The sequence below is a fragment of the Bos javanicus genome, chromosome 7 (assembly GCF_032452875.1).
Source record: "Bos javanicus breed banteng chromosome 7, ARS-OSU_banteng_1.0, whole genome shotgun sequence".
In the NCBI taxonomy this organism is placed as follows: domain Eukaryota; kingdom Metazoa; phylum Chordata; class Mammalia; order Artiodactyla; family Bovidae; genus Bos; species Bos javanicus.
In genome coordinates, this window is record NC_083874.1 from 34,548,297 (window position 1) to 34,565,979 (window position 17,683).

Sequence of the window (17,683 nt, forward strand, 5' to 3'; positions counted from 1 at the left end):
ACTTTGCTTCGCCCTCTTCAGGCTTTATGCTCTTTCCAGCTTCAGCATGGTGCTCAAATTCGCCTCAGCAAGGAACATCTTCTGAAAAATGGATTATATCCTAAGCCAATGCCAAAGAACAAACGCAAACTCAGGAAAATGGAACTATTAATGAACAGCGTTAAAATTTAGTACAATTGTTCTTATGGTGCTAGTTATGATAATCTGCAGCTGACAATACCAGGTTAACTTTTTTATACATTTTAAGTCTATGGGTTTTTGTCTAAAGAATTAAGAGTTACATACTAAACTTACCTAGAAGAAGAGAGTAATCCAAATAGCCATAAAAACAAATTTCACTTACTCAATGGAAAGCAGGATTTATTTCATTCTATATTGTTTTAAAAATGTACCTCTAATTTTTTTTTTTTTTTCCGAATCAGTAATTTGAAATGTGATTAGTTAGTTTAGCTGGGTTAGAAGTTCTTATTTATAAAATGGAATGAAAGGAAAATGGTATGCCTGATTGGTTCAGTATTGTTTCTATGGGTGTTTAATTACGTAAAGACCTACAGTAGAGGATACCTATAGCAAGTTACAGTCTTGTACATGAGCTTTATAGCTTGAAATAAGTAGCAAAAGAAAATGATAATCAAGTAATTTAGGTTGAAATTTTATTTCATAAATAAGTATTTAGGAACTAAACTTGAATTCAGCTAATGTGATTTAAGTGTGCTATTAATTGCCCTAATTTTAAAAATTAAAGTATGATTAGAAAAAGTACATTTGATATATAACATTATATTATTATGTATATAATAATATATATTATTATTGGTATTTATATACAGTAATGATTTGGTATTTCTATACATTGCAAAATGATCACTACAGTGTAGTGATCTGGTTAACATCTGTCACCATGCATAGTTACAACAAATTTTTTTCTTGTGATGAGAAGTTTTAAGATTTACTCCATTAGCAACTTTAAACTATACAATATAGTATTACTAAGTATAGTTGCCATGCTATATATTATATCCCCATGACTTAAAAAATGGGCCTTTTTGACCTTCTTCAGTCATTTCATTCCACCCTCACTTGTACTTCTGCCTCTGGAAAACACCAGTCATGTTCTGTTTATCATAGAGCTTGTCTTTATATAAGCTTCCCCCCTCCCCGGGTTCCATATATAAGTGATATCATTTCTTTTTCTTACTTCACTTTGCATAATACCCAGAAGTCCATCCATGTTTTTGGAGATGGCAAGATTTCATAATTTTTTATGAATAAATACTATTCCTTTATAGATCTACACATATTAATATATATATATATATGTATGTATACCTACGTATATATATACACACACACACACACACATACACACATAGACAAACACACACACATGCACACATGTGTTTGTATCACATTTTCTTCACCCACTGATGGATGCTTAGATTGTTGCCTTGTCTCGGCTATTGTATATAATGCTGTAATGAACATGGAGGTGCATATATCTTTTCAAGTTAGTGTTTTCTTTGGATAAATACCCAGAAGTGGGGTCACTGGGTCATATGGTAATTCTGTTTTCAATTTTTTGAGGAGCCTCCATACTGTTTTCCATAGTGGCTGCATCAATTTTTATTCCCACCAATAGTGCACAAGGGTTCCCTTTTCTCTACATCCTTACTAGCATTTATTATTTATTGTCTTTTTGGTGATATGGCCATTCTAACAGGTGTGAAGTGGTAGCTCTTCGTGGTTTTTATTCGCATTTCCCTAATTATTTTGTGATGTTGAGCATCTTCTCATGTACCTGTTGGCCATCTATATGTCTTCTTTGAAAAAATGTCTGTTCAGATCATATGCCCATTTTTAAATTGGATTTTTTAATATTTAATTTTATTAATTATTTATATATTTTAGGTATTAATCCATTATTAGTATGTGACTTGCAGATATTTTTCCCTGTTTAAGTAGGTTGCTTTTTCATTTTGTTGATGATTTCCTTTGCTGTGTAAAAGTTATTCAGTTTAATGTAGTCCTACTTGTTTATTTTTTGCTTTTATTGCCTGCCTTTGCTTTTGGTGTCAGATTTAAAAAAATCATTGCCAATCCCTATGTCATAGAGCTTATTGCTTATGTTTTCTTCTAGGAGTTTTATGATTTCTGGTCTTACATTTTAGGTCATAATACATTTTGAGTTGATCTTTGTGTATAGTGTGAGATAGTGGTTCTGTTTCCTTTCTTTTGCATGTGACTGTATGTGGCTGTTTAGTTTTCCCAACAGCATTTATTGAAGAAAATTTCCATCCTTTATGGTAGACTAATTGACCATGTAAGTGTGGGTTTATTTCTGGGTTCTCTATTTTGTTTCATTTGTTTTGTGCCTGTATTGTACTTTTTTGACTACTATAGCTTTATAATGTATTTTGAAATCAAGGAGCATGATACCTCTAGCTTTGTTTTCTTTCTGAAGATTGCTTTGACTATTTAGAGTCTGTTTTGGTTTCATACACATTTTAGGATTATTTGTTCTATTTCTGTAAAAATGCCACTGGAATTTTGATAGATAAAGCACAGAATCTGTAGATTGTCTTGGATAGAGCTGTAATTTTTAACCAGGTGCGTGCCATTTTGAAATAGCAAACATTTTCATTTTTATGCAATCTGAATAATTTTAGATTTCTCAGTATTCATTGAACAGATTTGTTGACTGTGATACCCTACTGATATTGAAGTTTTCACATGGAAATAACTGTAGAATGTAAGACTACTATAATTTTGAGAACAAATTTAAATATTTTTAGTGGGCAAAAGCTTTCAATTTAAGAAAATAAATTTTCCTGTCCTCTTGGGAAAATATTTATGGGGATTTTTATATAGAATAAGAGATGTATATGTATATAGAATAAGAATTTCTAACTCACATTTACTCCAGTTATATACACATTTAGGCAAGAAGAGGGAGTTCTGGTTTTTTCTTTACTACTAGAGTTTCCTGTATATAGTTTGGAGTTGTAAAGAAAAACTAAACATTAGATTTAAAAGTAAGCTTTATACTCACACACACACATATTTAATTTTTCTAGCATACAGAGCTTTTTAAAGTCACTTACTCTCATTAAGCAGTTTTAAATACATTTAAAAAACTATCATTATTAATATTTTTAGTTACTAAAAATTTTCAAAATGTGTAGTATTATGTGAGAATTTAACAATCTGACTTTTAAAAGTTGTTACTTTTTTTTATTATATTAGTTGACTTTTAACTTCAGATGCTTTGTATTTGGTTGAGTTGCCTGGACTAGTTCCAGATTTTGTGGATTTGTAGCTGATAGAAGACTTTACATGTAGACTCTACACTTTGATGTAGGGTAGATTATTTTCTGAATTGTTATTTAAGCCATGTGGTTAACTCTGGAGAAGGCAAAGGCACCCCACTCCAGTACTCTTGCCTGGAAAATCCCATGGACTAAGGAGCCTGGTAGGCTGCAGTCCATGGGGTTGCGAAGAGTCGGACACGACTGAACGACTTCGCTTTCACTTTTCACTTTCATGCGTTGGAGAAGGAAATAGCAACCCACTCCAGTGTTCTTGCCTGGAGAATCCCAGGTTTGGGGGAGCCTGGTGGGCTGCCGTCTGTGGGGTTGCACGGAGTCGGACATGACCGAAGCGACTTAGCAGCAGTTAACTCAGAGAGTCACTTATATAAAGGTGACTGTGTGTTTCATCAGCCTGTTTGTGGTGGGTTAAAAAATCGCTGTGTATTGTGAAAATTTTATGTACATAAAGTATTGAGGACTACGGTATACAAAACAAGTCACAGTGCTTAGCAGCTTTCTGTAGCTTAGGTTATAAAATGTATTATATGGAACATGAGAATTTTATTAAGAAAAATTATGTCCCCCCACTTTAAGACTCCAAACCAGCTTTCCTTAGCTGTAACCATTACAATATTAGGGTCTTTTCCCTAAGATTTTGGAAGGAGGAAGCTCTTCACCACCACCGTTGTTAGTGAATTATGTAGAAGAGCACTTTCATATGGCTTTCTTCATCACATATCCTTTTCCTCATCACATATCCCCATTTAATGCACTAAACTGGCTGTTTAAAAATGTGATCATGTTAATAGAGAATCCTTTCCATTGAATGATGTTGAATTTCAGAAAGGTAAATTGTTGATCATGGATACAACTTCATTGGTGTAGAAGTAAATGTTATTGATTCTCTAAGTAAAACATTAGTTTTGACTTAGTAAACTTAAAAGTTTTATATAACTGGATTTTTACTATATAGAGTTATTCCTTAAAAATAGATAGGAGTTTTTAATAAATTTTTATAGATAATTGGATGTTTTTATAGATTAGTAATACTGTGCTTTTTTTTTTTTTTTTTTTGGTAATAATGTGTTTTAGATGTGTGAAACTTTGAATCTAATTGTTTGTAGCATAGGATAAGCCACTGCCTCTTAATTCCTTTAGCAGTTTTAGTAGATTATAATAGATTAAAATTTGTGCAGGAAATCAGTACTCCTTAACTTACTCTATGCTGATGACTTGGCTTCCTTAGTTTATTAAAAAAGCATATTAGAGAAACAAATAATTGTTTATTAATCTTTAATAATTGTTCACTTGAACTAACAACATAAGAATTATTTTTAAAGAAATTTTATAGTGTAAGGGATTAAAAACACTGAAATAGATATTCTTTGAATAAGAGATTATAATTTACTGTTACTTAAGAATATACTGAGGAATTTAGACATTTTTAAAAGTACATATGCCTCAGTATTATTTTCATCACAGATGAACTCTTCATTAATTTTGTATGCTAAAAGTAGTTATCCATTTCTGTCTCCAGATATGTTATTTGCAAGGTGAAAAATCTCTTATTACATTTTTTGCATATATTTAATTTTATGGGAAACATAATTGATATGAAAAAGGCAATAACTTACAATGTGAAAAATATCAGATTTTATAAATGCATATTTTTAAAGCTTTATTAAATAATTTTATTTATAAAATTGCATCTTTCTTAATATAATCAATGAAGAAGCAGTTAAAAATATACATGAAAAACCATGATTTTGAATCTAAAATGTAAGCTTGCCTTTTCACATCTCTGGATTATCTGCAATTGAAATGAAACCAGTATTTTAACATACAATTAATAGTATTGTTTAGTAACTCTTAGAATTTTTGCAAATTCAAATTCTGTGGGGCAGACAATGACAGATACTTTCACCCATGATGGGTAGTCTTTTATAAAAGAAAAATATTTAGTGAATAAAGTAAAAATAAAAATGAGTAGAAACAGTATCTTTCAGGCAAAATATATTAACAAATTGGCTATTTCTTTAATTTATAAAGGGTTCATTCAGTAAGTTAAAGTGGGAAAATTGGATTATGATGTTACTTTTTGATTTTTTAATTTGTGCTAATTGATTTCATTACTTTTCAGAGTATTGGTCTTCATTTTAGCTTAATGTTTATTAATGTTTATTCTTACAGAGTATAATAATAGTTTTTATTTAGAACTTAACATTTGTAATTCGTAATATCTAATATTCAGTAGATTAATAAAATTAATTTCCATTTTAAAAGAAATCATTACATGACTAATGACTTAATGCTTCTACTAATTTTTGTTGATAAGTTATTTGAATTATTTCAAAATTAAAATTGTTATGTTTTATTTTTATGGTGTTTATCAACATTATTATTAAAATATCTTGAATGATTAATTTGAAATATTAATATATGAATCATTCCTAGTATTTTGCATCAAAGAACAAAATGTTAGGCAATATATCTCTCCATGCATCTACCATTATTTTGGATAGTTGGCTGTGGTGCTTTAGTAGTGAAATAGGCTTTAGTATTTATAAAAATTCAAGGTCAGTATATAGTAAGAGTGTCTTACGGTCTGTCTTTTATGTCTGTTAGTAGATAAATCTTAGTCTACGTAGTGTTTCTCAGTAATTAGTCCAATAAACCATTTATTTAGTAAATATTTTTATGTAGCACTTAGTATGTATCAGGCACTATTTTAAGTACTAAAGAATATAGTGATGCTTGAAGATAGAATCCTTGTGTCCAAGAAGCTGAAGTTTGGTGGTTGGAAACAGATGTAATAAAATAATTTCAGGTATTGATAGCTGTTACAGAAGAGAGTCCAGAAGTAGAGTATGACAGTTCAGGAGAGCAGTTGGTAAAGGCCTTGCTGGACAAGGTGACTTCTCTGTTTTTTTGCTAAATGATGAGAAGGATACAGCACATAAATAATCTTAAGGAATTTTTCAGGGAAATAATCATTCAGAGGGATCAAAGGACAGGAATTTTTTTTTTAAGAGATATGCGATATTAAGGATAGCTGTCTGGGTAGATTGGTAGACTTGCTGAAGAAAAAAAATGACAGATTTTTGAATCTGATTATATTTTTTCAGTGAAGAAAGTGGTAAAGTTATTAACCAAGTATGAAGAAGGCTATTGAGATATGTTTATGGAGAGAGAGAATGAGGTATTTATCGAGAGCGGGTTTACTGGGGCAAGGAGTAGGACCATTTGGCATTGTTGTGTAGCCCTTTCAGATACATGAGTATACATTTGAAGTAGATCTGTGTATGTGAGTTGTGTATGTGTGTACTCTGTGTTCTGCTGTGCTGCCTAGTCCTAGAGGAAGCAGATGATTGGATTGAGGTGTTGTTAGATGAGCCCACGAGAAGGAGAGAGGGTAAGGGAGTTGGGGGTACTGTGTTATAAACTAGACCGCAGACTCTGGGATGGATGAGGAGAGAAGGACATCTAGACCATCTGTGTGCAAAGCCTTTTCGGTTGTGTCTGACTCTGTGACCCTATGGGCTATAGCCCACCAGGCTCCTCTATCCATGAGATTCTCCAGGCAAGGGTACTGGGTTGCCGTTTCCTTCTGCAGGGGGTCTTCCCCACCCAGGGATCGAACCCATGTCTCTTATGTCTCCTGCATTGGCAGGTGGGTTCTTTACCACTAGTGCCACCTGGGAAGCCATCAAGTAAAGAGTCAAGAAGCTGTGGAATTGGATGGTCAAGTTTTGGGGTCTGGAAGTCCCCAAGAATAACAGGAGTAGTGGTGGAAAGTAGCTGCTGAATTCATGAATGAGTGAGGGGAAGTGACTGGAGGTTAATAGGTAATGTCAACAAGGAGGGAAAGGGGTGATAGTCTGGTAATGCCTTTCAAAGGTGCTATAAGTTTTTAGTGAAGAAAGAGGAAAGAACAAGTGAGTTTGATGGAAAGTGACAAGGGCCATCAAGGAGAACTACTCTGTCTCCAGGGTTTGAGGTACCAGGGATGTGAGAGGAAAAGCAGCTTCCACTTGAGAGGACCACAGAAGCAGCGTCCTAAGGGAGCAGCCAGTTGCACTTATGGTGAGGGAAACATTCAAGGATAGGAGAGCTTACTGGTAATTAGGTTGGGCATCTAATGTATTATATAAATGAGGGAAATTTTATCTATTGTGTGTGACACCGTACAAACAGTAAAGTGATATGCTGCTGCTGCTGCTGCTAAGTTGCTTCAGTCGTGTCTGACTCTGTGCGACCCCATAGACGGCAGCCCACCAGGCTTCCCCGTCCCTGGGATTCTCCAGGCAAGAACACTGGAGTGGGTTGCCATTTCCTTCTCCAATGCATGAAAGTGAAAAGTGAAAGTGAAGTTGCTCAGTCGTGTCCGACTCTAGCGACCCCATGGACTGCAGCCTACCATGCTCCTCCGTCCATGGAATTTTCTAGGCAAAAGTGATATAGGAATGTTCAAATGGTATTACATAGTCACCCTATTGATCACTGACCATGAATTCTAAAAGGTGCAGTGGAAAGATTTGTTCATTGTGTATATTTTTCCCATACTACCAAGGAATTAAATCAGTTTCTGAGGACACTGACCTAGTGTTCCACAAATTTAACTCAGTTCTGATACTCCTGAGTGCCGGGGTCCAGCCCGGGTGGATCCAGGGAATTTGAAGCAGGGACGGCGTCGGCGAGGATCAGGAAACAATTGCTTAATTAAATGTTAATTAAGGATATAAAGAGTGGTTAAATAAGGATAGCTCAGTGAGGAAATACAGTGGAGAAAAGAGGCTGAAATAAGGATAGCTCAGTGAGGAAATTCAGTGGAGAAAAGAGGCTGAATAATTCATCCAGAAGGTGAGAGAAAGAACGACATGGGGAAACCAAGCTTCGGTGAACAAGGCCCGCACTTTATTTTCCAAAGTAGTTTTTATACCTTAAGTTGTGCATAGAGGATAATGGGGGAAGGGATAGGGTCATGCAGTAAGCCAGGCTTTCTTCCTGCAAACTTATCATATGCAAAAGTTTAGGTGATTTGCATCATCTTCTGGCCCAGAGGCCTGTTAACATTTTAAGACCCTTTCTTCAGAAAACTTATTTTTCTCTAAAGGTGATTAGTCAGGCGCCACCCTCCAAAAGCATTAGATAAAGTTGCATTCCTATAGGGCAAAGGTGTGATGGGCTATAACAAGAAAAAGAATTAACTCAAGGGTCCAAGGTTACAAACATTAAAGCTACTACCTACACCAATTATATTAATCAATACACTGCCAGGGACACAGCAGGTAGGGGATATGGAAACTTAGCAGCAAACATTGGCCCAAAAAGTGAAAAACCCTTCACCAACACAATTTCTCATCAATCTTTTAACTGCCCAAAGGAATCTGTATTTAGACAGTTTAGAACGTCTCATGCCTCTCACAGTTGGGAGGCTCTGAGCAATCACATGTGGTCGGAAAAACCTATTCAGGCAGGCTAGAGGACTTCCAAAAGAGTTTGTAGGTTGAAACACTATCACACCCAGGAACTTTATTACCTGGAGCTGTAAGTTAACTTTTTTTTTTTTTTTTTTTCAGAGAGAGGTAGTAGGGCCCCCGTAAAGTCAGAGGTGTAGGTGAGAGCACAAAGCAGAAAGTAGGCAGACTCTGGTTTTGGGGGTAGATGCTCGAGAATTTTCAGGGGGACTCCTGGGGCTCGATCCCGCCTTTGCGTATGCCGAGCCTCCTTCCTCATGACCTTTGCCACGGGCGGAGCTCCTGCTCCTGGCACCTGAGAGACAGCGGTGGATTCCACAGACTACAGTCTCAACCTCCCAAGTCACTCCCCTGCCTCAGGTCCAGGTTGTCACCTGTGCCTTCTGACCAGCTGGCTGTAGACTGAAAGGTCCAACAGTCCTTGCCTTGGGTTGGATTAGTTTGCTGCAGTGGCCCACAGAACTTGGAGAAACATTTTACTTACGAGATTGGCACTTTATTATTGAAGGATGTAACTCAAGAAGAGCCAGATGGAAGAATTACATAGGACAAGGTATATAGGATGGGGCCTGGAGCTTCCATGCCCTCTCTAGGCTCATCACTCTCCCTGAATCTCCATATTTTCACCAACCTGGAAGCTCTCTAAACACTTTCCTTTTTGGATTTTTACAGAAGCTTTGTTATATAAGTATGTTTGATTAAATCAATGACCATTGGAGATTGATTCACCCTCAACCACTCTCCTCTTCATGGTCTTTCTAATTATGGCTTATTTTACTTAGAGTTATAACCTCCAGAATCATCCATGTTGTTGAAAATGGCAGAATTTCCTTTTTTAAAATCATTAAACACACACATGCACACACATACTACATTTTATTTATCCATTGAAGGACACTTAGTTCACTTCCATATTTTGGCTGTTGTGAATAATCCTGTAGTAACATGTGGGTACTGAAAGTTTCAACCCTCCAATCCTGTGGCTGGTACTCCTGGCAGCAGGCCCCCATCATTAAGTGCTTAAAAGTCACCTTGTTAACATAAACTCAGGGTTGGTTGAAAGGGGTTTGTTATAAACGTTAGGACCCCTTTATTGCTTTTATCACTTAGGAAATTCCAAAGATTTTAGGAGCTCTGTCAGAAATGAGAAAGAAGATGAAATACATATTTCTTGTTAAAAATCACAGTATCACAGTTTGTAAGGATAGGAAGAGTAGGAAACGGATTTTTAGAGAAGTCTAGTGGTGAGTCTGTAGGATGACAGATAATCTTGGAAGTTTGCATTTCTTATTGAAATGACTGGACATGTAAAGTATGATGGGACTCATCCTGAGGTCAGAACACTCAGTAAATCTTTAAATCCCAAGAATGTTTTTATATTGTTACAAAGGAATAATTGGAAAATATGATTGTATGTATTTATATAATGTGATGATTTGATATACATATGCATTATAAAATGATTACCAAGATCAAGATAATTAACACATCCATCACCTCACGTAGTTGACACTGGCAACTCTTTTGTGTATCTGGTGAGAATGCTTAGGATCTAATACACAAAGTAACTTGATATTTTTGTATACTGCAAAATGATCATCTCAATAAGTCTAGTTAATATCCATAACCATACAGAATTGCAATTTTTTTTTGCTTGCTGTGAGAACTTTCAAGATTTACTTTCATAGCAACTTTCAAATATACACATATTATTAAGTATAGTCCCCATGCTGTGTATTAGATCCTCAGAACTTATTCTTCCTGTAACTGAAAATTTGTGCCCATTGCCCTGTATCACCCTAATCCCCCCTACCCCAGCCCCTGGTAACTACCATTCTATTTTCTTTTCCAATGAAATTAGCATTTTTTTTTTAACATTTCACATATAAGTGATATCATTTAGTATTTGTCTTTCTTTATTTTACTTAGCATAGTGCCCTCCACTGTACATCCATGTTGTTGCACATGGCAGGATTTACTTCCTTTTTATGACTGAATAATATCTGTGTGTGTGTGTGTGTGTGTGTGTGTAATATTTTCTCTTAATCTGTTGACCCAATGAAGTACATTAGATTGTGTTCGTGTTTTGGCTATTGTGAAAAATGCTGTAATATGAGGATGCAGGTTTGTCTTAAAGATTCTGATTTTAATTCCTTCATATGTATACCCAGAAGTGGGATTGATGAACCATATGGTGGCTCTATTTTTTTATTTTTTGAGGAACTATCATATTGTTTTCCGTAGTGGATGTACCATTTTTACATTTCTACCTGCAGTGTTTAGGGGTTCCCTTTTCTCAACATTTTTGTTCTCTCTTGTGTTCTTGATGTGTTTTGTTTTCTTTTGTTCTCTTTTAACAGGTATGAGATGATAACTCATTGTAGTTTTAAACTTTTTTATTTCTTTATTGAAGTATAGTTAGTTTACAGTTACATTCTGCAGTATTCTTGCCTGGATAATTCCATGGTCAGAGGAGCCTGGCAGGCTACATGGCGTTGCAAAGAGTTGGACACGACTGAGTGACTAACACTAACATATTAATTTCAGGTGTACCACACAGTGATTCAATTATATATATGTATCTGTGTGTACATATATGTATCTGTGTGTGTATATGTATATATATATATATTCTTTTTCAGATTCTTTTCCATTATAGGTTACTACAGAATATTGAATATATTCCCCTGTGCTATACAGTAGGTCTTTGTTGGTGATCTGTTTTATATATAGTAGTGTACATACATTAATTCCAGCCTTCTAAATTAGACGGGATAAATTGCCCCTCCTCCTCTTTCCACTTTGGTAACCATAAGTTTGTTTTCTGTGTCTGTGAGTCTGTTTCTGCTTTATAAATAAGTTCATTTGTATTTTTTATTCCACATATAAGCGATGTCATGATACTTGTTTTTCTCTGACTTCACTTAGCATGATAAACTCTTAAGTCCATCCATGTTGCTACAAATGGTGTTATTTTGTTCTTTTTTAATGGCTGAGTAATAATTCCATTATACACGCGTGCATACACACACACACACCCCACTTCTATAACCATTCATCTGTCAGTGGACATTTAAATTCCTTCCATGTCTTGGCTATTGTAAATAGTGATGCAGTGAACATTGGGGTGCATGTATCTTTTTGAATTATAGTTTTCTCTGGATATATGCCCAGGGGTGGGATTGCAGGATCATATGTTAACTCTGTTTTTAATTTTTTAAGGAACTTCCATACTGTTCTCCATAGTGGCTGCATAATTATGGTTTTGATTTTCATTTCTCTGATGATTAGTAGAATAAGACCCAACTGTATACATTCCATAAGATGCTCCAAACATTTTAAAAGTCAAGACAAGGTTAAAGGTAAAAGGTTGGAAAGAGATATACCATGCAGATTTTGACTTTTTAAATTTTCTAATCCATGTTATTTTATCCTTCATCCAGCATATATATATTTAACACCTAGTAGCTGTCAGGTACTGTCTTAAGTACAATGTTGTATGTTTTAAAAAATCTAGTTATTTGGATTTCCCTTTATTTTGAAGTTAGGAAAAGTTGAGAGTGGTAGGAGATTTTCACATAAATGTTTGTTCCTAAAAAAGTCTTATTCTTAAAGGAAAAAAGCCAACTTGCACAGCCTGACTGTCCAGTTAATTCTTTTTTTATGGTTATAAATGTCTACCAGAAAAAAACAGAATACTTTTAGTCACAGTGGTAGGCATCAGCAGTCTTTAGTAAATCCTTTAATCCTGTCTGGATCTTTATAAGGAAGGATATAACAGTAATATTTTATATGTATTTGTTTGATTAAAAAGTTGTTTCAATGCTTGTGATCTAGTCATTAATTCTTTAATGTATTACTTTAGAAACCATGTCACACTTACTTCCTTTCTGAATGGGGAATGGAATCTGAGTTTTCCTCTTGAGTGCAGGATGTTATTCTCAACATGTGGTGAATCCCTGTCAGAAATGAATAAAAGCTTCATTAGATGTTTCTTATAAAGAAAATTAATTTTCTTTTCTTAACCTACTTCACTTTATTATCAAAATATAATCAGAAAAAGGATTATAATATATGTTGACAGGGCTTTCCTGCAGAGAGGTTGTTCCAGTTGACTTGCTGATTTCTACAGGAAAATTCCTTGCCTAGTGCATAATTTAGGTATGGTAGTAGCAAGGGACTGCACTGACCAATGATTTCAGTGAAGAAATCATGTTAAAACCAAAATATTTCATGTAAAATGTATGATTTCCTTAATGTTCTTATTTAATATTTAATAAATCCAGCCCTGAAGGATAGTCTTTGAAATGCAAGTTCAGCTACCTGACTGATACTTTTGCATGCCACAATTAGAGCTGTCAAAACAGTCTTTTAAAAATAGAACCAGAAAGAGATTGAGTGCTTGTTGTCTGAAGTTGTACTAACATTACTTGATGTGAATACAGGATTTGCACAAAAGATGAGGCTAGAAAAAACTTTCTGGCTCTAAGTACAGCACTACCCATAACATGCATCAAAGGAAGCGTGTATTTTTCAAGGCTATGGTGAGATCTTTTAATTATTTAGATATATATATGAAAAAGCAGGCATAGCCCAAAAAAAATTATGAAGAAACATGTAGGTAAACATTTCTGATATTTGCTTATGGAACAAAGAGCCTCAAATATGTTGTTATAATATGGAAAAGAAAATAGGGCGATATATGGAGAATCCTAAAATAGTTATTCATAAAGGACATCATACATCTGACAGAACTGCTTTTAATTTATTATCTTAGGACTGCATAGAGAAAGTGAAGTAAGGTAATAAATAGCTCATCAATTCCTAGTCTTTTCTTTTGCAAAACATATTTTTAAATGATCAAAATCTGAAATGTTTCCTAATTCACAAATAAAGTTCTCATTCTGCATTGCTAAGAATCCAGCAATCAGCCAAACAGAATTGCATAATTTAGATATAGTTCTTGCATTTAGGTTGGATATAGATACAGTTTTTGCATCAATTTTTTGCTCCTCTTTCACCTTTTTTGCCCATATATTTAAAGCAGTCTAGAAAAATTCTCTCCCTTTCTCTCCCTCCCTCTCTGCATTCTTATAGTGACTTAACCTGATGTTATTGTAAGCCGGGTTCCTGACTGTCAGATATCAAAATTCTGATAGAAATTTTGTGACAAATTCTGTAGCAGCATCTCAAACATAATGTCAGGGGGTAAATCGCCCCACTCCTTTTAAGTAGAAAATGAATGATAAAATCTGTACTGTAATATCAAGTGTTCTGCTCTCAAACTGCCTAACTTGCTCAAAAGTCAGGAAGAGCAAAGAGAAACATTGGTCCCTGCAGTATGTGAAATTTTAAAATGTGTATGTTACCTTTTGAAGGAGAAACTAAATTGTTGTTTAAAGGTTTTTGGCTAAAAGCTTTACTATCTACTCCCCAGTAACTCTCCCTTGGCTTCATATTGTGATTATCTCCAGCTGAGTGCTGGAGATGGGCCAGCTATGGTTGGTCACTGCATTAGAGTGCAGGGAGTACCTGTACCTGAGGTGAACTGTTAAGAAAGTGAAACTCTCAGGCCCAGCAGAAGAAGAGCCCTTAAGGGCACTTGGCAGTTCCATTAGCAGTTACGCCAAAAAGAGAAAACCCTGTGGAGCCTGGACCAGGCTGACGCATGCTCATCCTCCCTGTGCAGAAAGAGTGCTCTGGATTGTGGAGATGCTGCTGCCCAGGATCCTTAACATCCTGTGATCTCTTTCAGGGTTGCCTTTCTAGATGTGGGGTTTTCGTTACTGTATCTTTAGAGCTCCTCATGAAAAACGGATGTGTTCTCTTCAAAAGCGCCAGACACATGTGATTAAGAAAGAAAAAGTAAATGTGTGCTGATCTACAAAGACCCTCATAAACTAGAGATAGCAGAAAGAGAAGGGGGCATGAAGGTCTTTCAGAGAAGCGGGAAGTTCAAGCCCCTGAAATGCTGCACCTACAGCTATCAGTCTTGAGAATATTAAGCCCCTCCCCAGATCACAAAGATTCCTTTATGAAATACTCATGGTAGAGAATTTTTATAAAATCATTAAAAGTGATTTCTTAAAAATATACCTGCCTATATACATCCCGAGGAGCACTGTCCCTATCAGAATAGTCAGGTGAAGATGTTACACACATTTTCCACAATATTTTAGAAATCTTCCTGAATTGCATCCAGAATACAGGTCAATTTTTTCATATTCTTAAAGGTAAGAAAGTTATCTCTTGATTGTTGATTTATTATTCAAATACTTTAGCTCAAAATAGGAAAGTGGAAATCAACCTAACTTTACTGCAAAAATATGGTGAAGAAATTATTGTTTCTTTTGAGTGAAAAAGAAAATGCAGGCACTTTGCCATTTCTGTACATCAAGCCTGATTTCTCATGTAGTATAAATTCTTTATGAAGGAGTCTGTTGATGTGAAAGAAAAAGTCCATATTTGCATTACTTTTGCATCAGATATTTAGACATTTAAGGCTTCTAAGTGTTATGGATTTCTTCTGATTTGTTTAATTACTGATTAATATTTATTATATTAAGTTTTTGGCCCCCCAAAATCATCTTAATGTGTTTGCTCAGTCTGTGACAAAATAATTGCTAAAGTTTGTTCATGTTAATTTTATTTTATAATCATCTTTTCTTTCATCTATATTTGACTCCTTAATAATTAAATCTATTTTAATGAACTAAGTCTTAGCTTTTCAACATTTTCATAGGTCTTCCAGATAATTAGATAACTTACCATTCCTTATATAACTGTGAATTATTAAAACTTCCAAAGAGCCCAAACTTCTCTACCTTAATATAACTTCAACTGTATGAGCTTTTAGCAGGTCAAAATACCTTTCAAAAAACCAATTTTTTGATCAGTATCATAACCAGTTACCTGATATGAAGCAACAAGAATGTGCAAGAATGATATCAAGACTTTACTAGCAGATTTTTGTTGTTCTTGAACAGGTAACTGCAAGTTGTAATGTTGCAGTATTTTCTGTTTTAGTCAGTCTTCTTTTTTATAATGACTGAGCACAGTACATACTTACAGTATTTTTCTATAACCAAAAAAAAGGAGCTTCTGGTTGTGAAATTGCAGCTTACTTGCTGTCACTGGACCCTGTTTTGTTACTGATTACTGAGAGTTCTGATGAAGGGGAGTTGCTAGTAAATGCATTTGTGGCTAGATTTCCATCCTGCCTAAACCCCCATTGTACTTTCAACCCTGGGGGGTTGAACTTGATCATATTTAAACCTCAGTGACTCTCTTTTCATCTTTTTTCACTTGAAAGCCTAGATCTTCCTTTTTCTCTAAAACCTCATCTTGCCATGTGTGCTCAGTTGTATCCTACTCTTTGCAACCCTATGGACCGTAAGCCACCAGGTTCCTCTATCCATGGGGTTTTCCAGGCAAGAATACTGGGGTGGGTTTCCATTTCCTACTCCAGGAGATCTTCCCTACTCAGAGATTGAACCCATGTCTGTTGCATTTCCTACATTGACAGGCAGATTCTTTACCACTGTGTCACCTGGGAATCTCAAAGCCTCATCGAGGTCCATTTAAATAAGGCCTCAAAAGAGTGATTGGACAGTAAGTACACTCAGGCCTGTAATAGCATCTGTTGAAGAAAACATATAGTGGGGAGAAGCAATAGGAGAATTGGGTTTCTCACTGACATTCACCTGCTGAAGCAGAGCACAGAAATATTTTTAACAGTGCTGAGTGAAGGCCCTGGCCCTTGGGATGTAGAATTTTAAAAATTAATTATTGGAGGATGTATCAGCCCATCCCCTGCCATGATCAGGAGCTGGTATCCAAGCCTTAGGGCTACAGCTGTATAACACGGTAGAATCTACACTTGTTCCATCCCCTTGGTATTTGCTAAATCATCTCTCTACAGAGGCTAGCCACCTTTCTGTGGAGCCTCTCTGCATTCTCAACCTTGTTCACCATTCTGTCTCACACAGTAAGGTGGCCATTGATAGATGAGAGCAAATGTTGCCTTAATCCACTTCTCATCATGACCCTGTGTTCCTCTTACCAAAGCATCCAGTCATTAGTCCTAGGGAAGGTGGTGAGTGGGACATCAATTTGGGGTACTTCTCGTATCAGTTTTGTCACAGGCTCACTCAAGAGAATTGCTCCCTCGTGGTAGAGAGGCTATGATGAAACAATTTGTTTTAGATATGTGGATATGACATTGGTGGCCTGAGCACTAACTTTTTTTTTTTTTTTTAACAACGTGCACATGGTTTAATTTAAAAAAAAAAAATGCCAGTTGCTAGCATTTCACATTGGGAATCTCACTTAAAATTTAAGATTTCTCTTTTCTTTTAAAAAATTGAAAAAGTTTGCCTCCTTGAGCCTATGTTCCTTCATGGCGACAGATGGAGGTCAGTGTTGCCTGTCCCCTTTGGACGTGCATTCTTCTGTGTCCATTTTTCCCTGGCCTAGAGCACAGTCACTTGTATTATTGCCTAGCTCCTGTGTTTATTTGGGTCTGAACCTTTTGTTTTAGAACCTCACTGAATGTGTGACTGCTGATGTATTGCTTTCAAGTCTGTCTAATCTAAAGGTACAAAAATGGGCCAGATTAACAGCACCCCACTCCAGTACTCTTGCCTGGAAAATCCCATGGACGGAGGAGCCTGGTAGGCTGCAGCTCATGGGGTCGCTAAGAGTCGGACCTGACTGAGAGACTTCACTTTCACTTTTCACTTTCGTGCATTGGAGAAGGAAATGGCAAGCCACTCCAGTGTTTTGCCTGGAGAATCTCAGGGATGGGGGAGCCTGGTGGGCTGCTGTCTATGGGGTCGCACAGAGTCAGACACGACTGAAGTGACTTAGCAGCAGTAGTCATAAAAATATTGTTTCTAA

The 17,683-nt window shown here is 35.7% G+C and overlaps 1 protein-coding gene across 1 annotated transcript in view; it reads left to right on the forward strand.

Annotated features, from left to right (window-relative positions):
* DTWD2 (DTW domain containing 2) overlaps nucleotides 1-17,683 on the forward strand; it is a 107,748-nt gene that overhangs the window by 72,404 nt on the left and 17,661 nt on the right. Inside the window, exon 6 of the mRNA XM_061423001.1 lies at nucleotides 1-17,683. This exon is cut by the window's right edge and continues 17,661 nt beyond it. Within this exon, the coding sequence (XP_061278985.1) occupies nucleotides 1-171 (171 nt within the window). The 3' untranslated portion in view covers nucleotides 172-17,683.